The sequence below is a fragment of the Echeneis naucrates genome, chromosome 7, assembly GCF_900963305.1.
Source record: "Echeneis naucrates chromosome 7, fEcheNa1.1, whole genome shotgun sequence".
NCBI classification, from domain to species: Eukaryota; Metazoa; Chordata; class Actinopteri; order Carangiformes; family Echeneidae; genus Echeneis; species Echeneis naucrates.
In genome coordinates, this window is record NC_042517.1 from 15,785,914 (window position 1) to 15,798,085 (window position 12,172).

General features: G+C 43.3%; 1 protein-coding gene across 6 annotated transcripts in view; it reads right to left on the minus strand.

Annotated features, from left to right (window-relative positions):
• iqsec1a (IQ motif and Sec7 domain ArfGEF 1a) overlaps positions 1-12,172 on the minus strand; it is an 84,394-nt gene that overhangs the window by 27,860 nt on the left and 44,362 nt on the right. Inside the window, exon 1 of one of the 6 annotated variants that reach the window (XM_029505629.1) lies at positions 11,112-11,803. The exons of 4 other annotated variants lie outside the window; for them this stretch is intronic. In XM_029505629.1, coding sequence (XP_029361489.1) covers positions 11,112-11,188 — 77 coding nt within the window. In that variant the 5' untranslated portion in view covers positions 11,189-11,803. Of the gene's footprint in view, positions 1-8,462; positions 8,516-11,111; positions 11,804-12,172 lie in introns of those variants that run through there. One more of the 6 variants, XM_029505630.1, reaches the window with a different exon arrangement.

Below are 12,172 nucleotides of genomic sequence, written 5' to 3' on the forward strand. Positions count from 1 at the left end.
TAAATGAGAAGTCGAGGGTGCAGCCAGGAGAGGGATATGTTTTAACATGCCAGTTTTGGGCTCCTCTGACTGATTAAATACTGGCCTAATTCTGTCAATTTAATCAACTGAACTTCCTAATATCCTTGGGTGTCAGTCAGAAGCAGGCAGCTATATCAGTGGAGAGCAATTCTCACACCCATATAGTAATCTACGGCTGACATTTGGATCAACACAGATCCACATGAGAGTGTTTTTCTTTTGGAGGAGCATGTTTCCTCAAGCTGCTTCTACAGTAAAGTTACAGTTTGAATTCCCGGAGTTTGGCCTTCATTTTCTTTTTTCCACATTTGATTTAATGGTTTGGCAGAAGCTGGGTAAAGCAATAACTATGTGGAAAAAGGAATAGTTATTCAGTCTGTCTTACATCTGCCCAACCTCATTTCCTGTCCTGTACTGTAGGCTATATTCCCATGTCTGCCCTTTTTTTTTTTTTTTAGTTTACATCAGACTAACGCTTAACTCAGGTATTAAGAAGGTAATAAGACAAACACAGTGGCTAATAGTTCATGTCAGCTTTTCAGATTTCCCATCTAAGCTACTGAGTACATGAGGTCAACTACCTCCCTTAAACCTTTAGTAAACAGTGCAAAATGCTACATAAATACTGCAGTGACAGCTAGGAGGAGCACTTTCAGAGGGACGGATATGGTGAGTCAGCAACACAGTAACATCCTCAAAGCAACTCTCACTAACAGGATGAGATCCATTTCCTTGTATGATCAGTCCATGTGTTGGGAGCTGAGCTCACGTGGGCCCATTCTGAGTGTGACAAGTTGACTGTACTGTCTGCTGCACCTCCTGCCCAAGCACAAAAACATCTGTTCCAAATAAGGTTAGGATGCCTTCGGGAGACGCTTGCTCCTCGGCGTCTGGGTAAAGAAACACTGGGACCTTATTTCCCATGCGGAAAAAACCACAGAATAATGAATAGTGCAATCAGAAAAGTAATTGGATGACCGTTTTTTGCCATTACTTCGCATTTGATGATGAAACGACAAAGAATTCAGTGTAGAAAAAGCAATTGAAATTCATAGCTGCTGTACGGTACTTAATGACTCCAGTGGGGATTTCTCTCTTTTATTATCTGTTTGACAAACATAACTCAGCCACGTCCTCCACTAGGACAACATAATAACGTGACTTGATGGAGGGTAAACACAGGGAAGAGAAAGAGTATATAGGAGGGGTAAGGTGGGAGGTGGGGGGTGCTGGGTGATAGAAATGGACTGAGGGAAGGACAGAAGAGAAAATGATGAAAATTGCATGTGATGTAAAAAGTGCGCAAAATTGTGCACACATTCAGTACAGTGCAGCTCTGTTTTCTCAAACGTCCACTCTCACGTACAGTTTGACTGATGAGGAAGAAGCCGTCTCACGCTCTGACGCTTGCTGCATCTAATAGGCTCTAATGATGGCCTCACTAAACCATCCTTTCTGTTGGCAGGTCTAATGAGAGCAGGTCTGAGCGGACTGAACACAAAAGTTTAATGAACAACAACAACAACAACAAAAACAAAACAAAACAGAGCAACGGCTTATAGGTTTCATTGAAAAGATGTCAAGAGGATGCCTGATATGACCAGGACAATTGGCGGGAATGCGCTGTGAATCAGGAACATGTTGAAATGGGAAATGGAGGCTTGTCCAGTCTGAGAGCAAAGAGAAGCTGAAGGCCGAACAGCCCTGGTGACAAATCACAGCGCAACTTAATGAAGATGTATGCCCCTCCAAATAAGAAACAATAATTGACATAAACAGCTCTACCTCTTTGCTCCCTAATTGCACTGTGTCAGCATTGATGTGACCTCAGACTACAAAGCAGCAGCAGTGAACAAACAATGGCTTCATGTAGCACACTATCCATGCAAACAGACTCACACAGATATGCAACCTTTAATTCGACTTACCTCTCATGTAGAACTGCTTTTTTTTTTTTTTTTTTTTGTCTAATTCTTTTATTTATCTCCCATTCTTGCTTGGCTTGTAAGTGACAAACAATTATCAGAACTGCACGTATGTAATTCTTTTTCTGTCATACACACCTGCAGTGTCTGACAATGTAAACAGTTGCTGTGTCTGCACAATAGAATCCATGCCGTATGAACCTGCACTTCACAACAAAAGAGATCGCACACACGCACACAACCTTAAAAGGAGGGCCCACCTACCGCCACGCAGCTGTCTCTGGGTCGTCCCATACAGAATGAAACACGATCCAGGTTTCTGTTGGCAGATTGGTTCTGCTTGCTACATTAAGGTTAAGTGATCATGGTTACTGGAAGGTACACTGGCTCTGTCAGGAGCAGCAGACTGGGAACCTCCATCTGACTGATTTACTCTCCACTGATCAGCACATTGCCCAAAACGTCAATGAAAAGAGGAGGCTCCCCTCACTCAGAGCACCCTCCCCTTCCCTCACTCAGCTATCTCCCACACAGCCTCACTCCTAACTCACTTTGAATCTCTCTTTTTCATGGGTGCATCTGTCTCTGACTCTTTTGCCTTGCTTTTACCTCCAACATGCCTCTCTGCTCTCGTCTGCAGTCATTTATTCAGCTGCTGTGTTGATATCTATGGTTCACCAAGGACATGTCAGAAGCCTGCGTGTTGCAGCTCTGCAAGGTCACCCATTGTTTTTTGTTCACCCCCCCCCCCCCCCCCGCCCCCTTTTCAGGACACATGTCGTCGCCGAAGGGGGAATCTGAGCCCTCAACCCGAACACATCCTCAGACAGCCATAGCACAGCCCAAATTGTAGTTAGATAACAGGTCATCGAAAAGTCTCAATCTGAAAGGTAACTTGTATACACATACAAACAAATATACAATAGTACACAAATATATATGTTTCCACGAACAGATGAAACCTGTAAACATATAGTACGTCCTTGTTACACAGGAGAACGAATAGACCTTGTATGTGTTGCTAAAGCTAAGATTGCTGTCCTGATGTGAACATCCACCCCTCCATGTTTCCTCTACTTCTGTGTCTCACTCAGACCAGTTGTGTCCAGTTGGCCACAGCTGACAGAGATTCTCAGAAATAAAAACACTTTCTGTGGCGTGGCTTCCTATGATGTCAACAAAAAAAAAAAACAAAACAAAAAACAACTGTCAGCCAGATACTTTCTAACCCTAACCCTAACCCTTTGTGGCTCTCTGCATTACACAACAATGACTCAGGACAGAAATTACAAATCTGTGAGTCATTCTTTTGCTCCAAGGTGGAATTGTTATTAGGTAAACCTTGGCAGTAAGCATTTGTAGCATCTATCTGGGAAAAGAGCCAGAGATACAGACTACAAGGCTGTCGCTGCCTCTGTGGGACTCCAGACCAAGCACCACCCCCCCCCCCCCCCCCGTCATTTGTCTTCTCTCCAGCCGTCAGTCCATCACAGTAGAATTCAGGACTGTGGATTTATTTGACTGAAAATAACTCCCATTGTTTCATTTCTTAGCTCTCTGCCCTTGACTTGCTCACAGCAGACTGCCTGAATCATTGACTGAGTGACCACTAACAGCCAGACAACTCTGATTGGCAAATTTTTTTTTTATAAAAAAGTGAAAGAACCACAGACTAACCGCACAGTGGGCGGGGGATTAACATAAGACCTCTTACAAGAAGTCACAGGAGATCTGCTCAGACCTTGAGGCTGGTTTTCTGTCTGAGAGGACAACTACCAAGAGATGGCACTGTTGTACAGTCAACACTGCACTCAGACTGATGTACTGTAGGGGTTTTGGGATATATGGCTGATCAAAAGACTCCTACTCATCTTTATCAAGAGTGAGCAAGGAAACAAGCTGATGTAAAGTAGACCAGCAGTGGGAGGGTTATTGTCATGAAATGAAAAGGGGAGAATGTGCAGAGGGACAGGATTGAGAGCGAGGGCTTCAGATATGGAGGGAGAGGAACTTTATTCACTGGTTCCCAATGGGAGCTCATTTAAGCTGCAGGCGGACATGTTTGGGTCGGTATGAGGAGACAGGTTTGATCTCTCAGGCTCATTTGTCAGAGATGACTCTCTAGTCCAAGCCTTAAGTGGCCCTTACTTTGAAAGGGACCGCCTGTACTCTGCGTAATAAGCCCCGACACCAACATTAGGTGGAGAACACATATTTTCCTACTGCACTATAACAATCACAGCGCTGATAATCATCAATAAGCCCAAATTCATTCTCTAAAGTGAGAGTAATGAATTTCCAAAAAGAAAGAGTGAAAACGGAAAAAAAAAAACAAACAAACAAACAAAAAAAAAGAACTAACAAAAAAAAAAAAAAGGCATCACTGAGAAAGTTTAAAAGACAAAAGCACCAAACTGAGTGATACAGACTTTTGTCATGTCTCTGTGGACAGAGCTTCATAGATTTATAGCTGAATATATCAAAATTGCATCCACGTGCACAGATCTCAAAGGCCAGTTGTCAAGGCAACAGCTAAGGCTGGCTGAAAAAGAAAAAAATCATAAAAAATGCACTAACCGTGCTGTAGATGATGACATAGATGTTTGTGTATGTGGATTAAAAAAAAGGCCCACATTTACACACACAACCCAGAGCAATCAGTCCAGTAGGGATGAACATTTAATTTTAATGACCGTTTACCATACACAGTCCCATCCTCCCTCACAGCATGGCTATTTTACGCTCATGCAGGGAAATTTCACAATGCATGTGGTCACGCAAAGCACGAAGGCTAACTCATTTCATGGTCAAATTTCAATAGATGCCAAAATGTCAAATTTAGCAGTAAATAATATAGACTAACATCTTGATGATGGGTCTATCACTTTGGCTTTGCTATAAACCACGTGTGATTATCATATTAGCATCAACGATCTTGGACAATGTTGCTCTAACACTTAATCTTCTGCCAAGAGCAGTATATTATCTATTTATTCATCTATTCATTGCAGGCTGAAGCAGAGTGGAAGGCCCCTCCAAAGGGACCACTCGTAAATGTAAATGCTGTGTTGTGCCATCATCAACTCCCCCATCCTTAGACTCTATCCCACTTCGCTCATTTTGACATAAATCAAAACACACTCTGGATAATGAGAGTCTGCTTTGTTGCGGAAGAGAGTTTGTGGTTTCGCAGCTATTACCAACCTGAGCTCTGAAGGCTCAGCTTGTTCACAGCTGGGCATCAGCTCTCTGTAACGACAACGCAATGCAGGTAAAGGACAACAGTCTCATACTAATTCTCATTCACAGAAAAGCACTGAGAGAGAGCAAAAATAAGGAGATGAAGAAATGCGCCGCAGCCTCCAGATTCTGCCTCTGAATTGCGTTCTAATTAAGCAATAATGGGATGCTCTCTTTCAGCCTGTGTCTGCATGTGCACGCATACTAATGTGAATCAATCAATAAACTGGTCCTTGCATATAAACTGGAGAGCGCTCATATGCATATGTGCATGTGCATGATAATGCACGTGGCACAGACACCATAAGGTGCAGAGGGTGTATGCAAGAGCTGCAGTGCAGCAGCATGAGCTCATCACTCCGCTCTTCTCCCCCACCTCCTTCACTGCCCTGCCGCCACCACCATCACCACCACCACCCTCCCCTCCTCCACCCCACACCCCTCCTCTTGCTCGCCATTACATAACTTATTGCAGCACACACCCTCATTATTCTCCGGGCAGGGGCTGGGAAGAGATGCAAAGGAATATGTCATCAAAAGTGGGGGGGGGGAGCTGTGTTTCCTCTGAGGTTTCACAGCCCCCCACTGATCCCAAAGAGCTGAACAGAAGCAAGGACATATTTGGAGCCTGCTTTAATCATACACATAATATAAACAAAGGGAAGAAGAGTGCATATTGCACGAAACATGACAAATTTTTCCAACCAGGCACATTTTTATTTCTACTGTGAGCACTTTCTTCGACGGACACCTCAGTAAACGGCCGGAAAATTAAAAGCAGCCTCTCTCTACAGGTTGGCATTCATGAGCATTAGAATAAACAAACTGACTTCCTCAGATGATTAGCATTTCAAAAGCCACACAGCTTAAAATGTGCAGTGTACATACTGCAGCACAAGTGATACTCCCAAATACATTCAACCCCGCTGCGATGGAGGGAATTTATTCACATGCTTTACCATCATGGCCACACCACAGCAAACTATTTATTAATGCTATGTTTAAATGTCCTCTCAGCAAAACAGGGTAGCCAAAATATTCCAAATACAGAGGAGTAGAAAATATCATCTCAGTGGGCTGATGCCCTCCGGGAGAAACACAAGTGTAAATTATTAACTGGTGTGTGGACACAAAAAAAGCCTGCATATGGAAAGGGCTTTAAAGGCCAGGCAAACCTTTGGTTAACCAAAGCACAAAGACATGCTTAGCTTTTAGACATTGATAAAAAAAAAAAAAAAAAATAAAACAAAATAAACCCTTCCATAAGGGTGCATTAAAAGCCAGCCTATGGGGAAGCCTGTGCAGACAGATTTCTGCAATTTTCCAATATGGTGAAATATGGTGAATGAACTATAATCCCCAACATTTGTGCTAAGCACTAGTTTGTTTAAGGGTTTTCCCCTCTGTAAAAAAAAAAAAAAAAAAAAAAAACAACAACCACCCAATATTAATACAAATGTTAACGTTTTCAGTACAAACTCTGGAAGCTAACTTTTCTGTTATGGTTAGCAGCAGCTCATGAGCTACACTTCACATCATCATTGTCCTGGCATTTCTGACCAGAATACGACTTCCATCCTAGACACGTCTAAGCTTTTCCACCCTGGAGAGTTTTTTTTTTTTTTTTCTTCACTCACCACAGTGGAACTGCAAGGTCGCTTTGGCAAGTTGCTACTTTTCCATTACATGCAGTTCCTCCCATTTCCCCCTCTAAAAAAAGACCTCACTTGTCATTTAGCCAGCGTACCAAAACAGGGAATCAACACAAGGGTCAGTGCCTTCTCTCATTTGATCTTCTAGTAAGATAGTGATTCCCTCCTCTCCAGCTCAAGGACCAGTTTAACCCAACACTTATACGTACTAATGTGCCAATTGAGTACTGTTAGACTTTTACCTTTGATGAAGCAGCTCAGGTCCGTCAGTAGATGTTGAACGTTCCAGTTTATCCCGATAAGACTCTATAGTGCTTCTTTCATACGATTTGTCTCATGGTTATCCACTGCGGGATGAGGAGGCACCAGTGAAAAAATCCAGATCCACATGCTTTAAATAAATAATGCTGTCACACTCTCTGACACACAACCACAGTCAGATCAAATGTACCAGAATGTCTAGAGTGTCACTGCTACAGGAGCCAGATGTACATGCATGACTGTGTTACTTTAATTTCGCTGATATTTTTCGGGACAGCAAGAGCACGGGTTCAGTTAACTGACTGCAAATGGGTATACAGGCAACTGATGATTCAAATATATTTTACCAGATCTTAGCATTGCAGAAATTTCAAATGTCATGCTCAGTATGAATCTAAAAGCTTTATTTACATTAAAGAGTGCACCAATCCAATCTGCTATTTCAGTACTACGGGCCCACACAGACCTTTTCGAAAAGAAATCATATCTGCAAAATGTAACCAAGCCTCAGTGTCATTAAAACATTTAGTCTTTCTACCTTTTGGAGGGACAGCAAGTAGTGCCTTGTTTCATGTTATTTTTCAGTGAGGTATTACGGATTTGATGTTATATCGAGGAGAAAGTCTTCAGACCCTTTCGATTAACATGTAAGAAAAAGCTATGTTGGCAATCATGTTTTCAGTCATGATAAAAGACTAAATAATTGCTTTCATACTCTCACAGGGTCATCAATGTCGGTACAATCTTCAAATGTTGTGCAAATGTGTGCATTTTCTATAAAAACCTCCCTGTGTATTTTCTTTGCCTGACAGTAAGGAAAAAGTTCAAATTAAAGACAAATTCACATGATCTCACAGAATGGCTGCACATGTAGCAGAAAGGCAAAGACATAAGTTTAGGTTCATGGGCTTTGTGTGGAATAAATGAAGGAAGAAAGATGATCTTCCTTCCACACTGGTTATCAATGTAACAGGTTCAGTGCTAAAAATCTGAATTTTCAGAGGACATTCATCGACAAAGACAAGGATAAGAAGATAATAAGGCATAAAGGAATAAAAAGGAATCGAAAGATTATTCTTCAAGTCTTTATTAACAATGCCCTTGATAAATAGAATGTCCTGAAAGACCTTGAAAATGTCTATATCTTAGCCTGTCAGCCTGGTTCCACTGTGCACCGTGATAATATATTTCCATGGTTTTAGAGAGGAAACCACCAAGCTTGAGCATATAGACAGGAATGTTATTCAATCAGACAGACGTCAGAAATATCTGCGCAGACTGCTGCGGTCAGTCGGAACGGCAACCACCACTTATACTGCAGGCCACTGCCATCCAAACTGGTTCATGCCAGATGGTCTCCTACCTTATAGTTCGGCTGGAAATGCAGTACTTCCACATCGCATTCCACACGGCAGTGACATCACTGGAGGCATCAGACATGCCCGAAAAAAAAGTGCATGGCACCAAAAGGAGGTTTAAAAAAAGTTTTTAAAAACACAAATGTGCAGCAACTCCCCCTAAAAGAACCAGAAGAAGTACAGCCTGTGCTCACTCCCTTCTCAACCGCAAATTACACACCACATCCTTCACTTTCCATAGAGAACCCACAAAGAAGTTCATTCTTTTGCTCCTAAAGTTACTCAGTCTGTGCCTTCTTCGGAGTTTTCCCTTCCCTAGCTGATGTTGGGATCTAGCAAGCTGCCTGATGACCAAGTAAGGTAAAGGCCCAGGACGTATAGGAGAAGAAAATCATCCCTCTGCTTAACAAAAGCTCTCCACCCACAGTGAACCACACAGCGGTCCTCTTTCTCTTCTCTGCAGACACCCCTTCCTTTTTGTTCCTCTTTGTGCCGTCCAATGCAATCTTTCACTCATCTGGAGCTCCCATGATGTATGCTCCCCAGTGCTGATGGGCAGGGCCAATGTTGTGTGTCTGATGTGTGCTTATTTATGTAAAAGTGACTATAAAGGAGAGGAAGAGAGAGAGAGAGAGAAAGTGTTGGATAGAAACAACATAAGAGAATTCTCGGCCCCGGCATGTGCAGAAATACTTGGACTTATATCCAAGAATCACATTGTTCTCAGTGGGAGGCCATGCAGGAGGGAGGGTGAGCCCCAGTTCAGCAGCTGGGAGAGGCTGTTTTGAGTTACTGCACTGACCCTGCTTCAACAAGGCACTCTAAGTCATGGAACCCAATGTGAAAAACAGAGCAATGTAATGAGTTACACCCAGTGACAAGAATATTCCAGCCACTTGGTGAGATTGGATGTGCAATGAGTTTTTCACAATGTGTGGAAAAGGAAGAAGAAAAAAAAAAACAACAAAAAAACACAATAATTCACCTAAATACATCCAGAGACCACTGAGACGAGCTGTAAGCAGCACTTACAAAAAGATTTTGTTAATTGTTGAGAACCAAGTAAACCACACACTTTTTGAAGGTTGGGACTTTGCTGAGAAAAAAACAAAACAAAATAAAACAAACAAACCAAAAAAAAACCCCAACAGCAAAATCTAAAGGATAAAAAGGATGGTTATAATGCCACAGTCATTTGGTACTGAGATAAATCTTACAGCTGGGGGGATTCCCTCAAGCCTACGTTTAAAGACGAGTTGCCAGCTAAATCAGTGATGCATTATTAATGAATCACGGACACAAAGAATCCTCACCTTCAGAATGCTAATGCTCATGACAAACAATGTTTAGATATGTGTGAACGCATTAAGCACTAAGCATTAAGCAAGCTTGATCGTGGGGTGTGTGCGTGTGGAGGAAACACAATTATTTGAATATTTCTTGTTGTGCTTTATGAAGATGGAGGAACTAAAATACTGCAGCTGTCGTCTGTACGACTCCTGGTATCTAAATGACGTTGTATAAGGGGAAAGTAGCTATTCTGCAGAAGAGCTGAAGCCGAAATTACAGCTCGAAAATACACATGTGAGATTACAAAGCATCAGACACATGATGAATTATGCTAAGACCACCCAAACATTACAGTGCCTTTGTCATTCCTCCCTGTGCTTTTCCTTACACACTTAAGGAGGTAATTGCGGCTACGTGCTAACCAGCTAAATGCGGATCTCAGTTCAGAGTGTATAGTATGTGGAGCATCAGATCTGTGTCGTGACAGGCAGTAAAAGACATGAGGTTTTATGGTCTCAACGCAGCAGCAGGGGGATGGGATGGGTAATTGAGTACGAGAGTGAGAGTGTGAGAGCGTGAGAGGGGAGTCTGCACCTTTTGAAACTTACCTGGAAGCTGTAAAAAACACAAATCAATGGTGAAACATCTAAGGCGAGGCATCGAAAGAAAAGGAACTCAAAGGTCTGCCAGCTGGTACACAGTAGATTTGGCATCCTCTTATTTACTGCAGTTTTGAAGTATCACCTAAAGTGATTATATCAAAGGTGACAATATGATTGGCATGCTTGAGTGAAAGATCCCAAAATCCCAAAACACGTTATAGATACAGAGAATATAGATTCCAGATGCCAAACTTGATGTAGGCTGTGAAGCCAGACTTTGTTATCAGGCTTCGATTCTGCAGTAGGTGAAAGGTGAATGAGAGAAGGTCCCAGTGGGACAGCATGAATGAATTCAGTCAGAGCCAGCTCGGGTTGTTGCCTTCAACAGTGCCAAAGCTAAACAGACAACTGACACAAACAAAATCATTCTCAGCGCCAAGTTACTTAACCAAGTGCTGCTACAAAATAAAAGCCGTAACGCGGTTTTCTCTAAGTAAATCGATAACGGTTCAGCCAGCTCACGCACACTCCTGAGTAATGTCTCTCTCTCTCCCTCTGCCAGCCAGCATGTCAGTGTGCAGAGCTGAGCACCACAACGGCTCCTCCAGTTATGTCCAATGAAGTGATTCTGTTTTAAAATTCACTGATTGCTTAACGCTAGCAGCACCTCAACACTGGAAGCAGCATCAACAAACTGACGGCACTATGCTCATTTGCAGTAAAGCTTTTTTTTATGCATATATATATATATTAGAAACATACCTCTTGTAAAAGTTGTTGTGTGGGTGCAAACACAGCACATGCCAGTAATCAAGGCAAAAGGCTTTGAACTTCCACATCCTCAGCTCAGACAATCAACAGGGCAGAACGGCAGTGAGATCCAACAACATTAAAAGGCACCATGGCACCGGCAGCACAGGACGCTGCTCGTTTCTTCAGCCAGTCAGTCCTCTGATCTGTCCTCCTCTGGAGCTCCAGCCTCGCCGCTGTCACTGGATGACAGCCTGAGTGGTTTTAACCCGCCCAGAACAACCACATCACTCCTGGACCTGTCTCAGTCATCACAAACTCAGAAAGCCGGGCCTGCCAGGAACCCTCTGTGGGATTGATTTGGACCCAGTATTAATGCTCAGGATCCTCCTCCCTAAAAATAAGCTCCACTTTGGCCACTTCAGCTCTGTTTTAGATCTTATCCAGGTCAGCTAGTCTGTCCTCTGTGCTGGTCCCCTTCATACAGTGCGTCAGCCCTGGATCCTCTGAGACATTACAGTTACATCCAAAGCTCTGCACCGCTCCAGCAGGCACAGGTAGTGGAATGTGTGGGAGCGTGGAGGCGAGGAGGAATCCTCCAAAACTCGCTCGTCTCTGTTTGAACAGGCGCAGATGCAAACAGGATCGTTAAAGGCCTCCTCGTATGTCTCCTCCTCCTCCTATAAGCAGAAACTTTCTCATTAGTCCAGACACCGGGTCTTCCCGTTCACTCAGCGCGGTTCTGCTTCAGCCTAACCCCATCCTCCTCCTCCCTCCTTTCTCCTCGCTCGGGTGAAATCCTGAACCTTCTCTCCTCCTATCTCTGTCCCCTTCTCCTGATCCTCTCCTTCTTACTCTCTCTGGGTCCCTCTTGCAGCCACTGCCATCCACACAGGACCTCCCAGAAATGTGCCGATTCTGGTTGCTGGGCAACACTGCCATACTACTGAAGCTTCAAATGGAAGCCTAGCAGAGCAGCCTGTGATTGGTTGGCTCTTCAGCAGGGAGGGGCTGCTGCAATGTTGTATGACCACATGAGTTTATTCACATGCTTTGTTTATATAAATACGGGC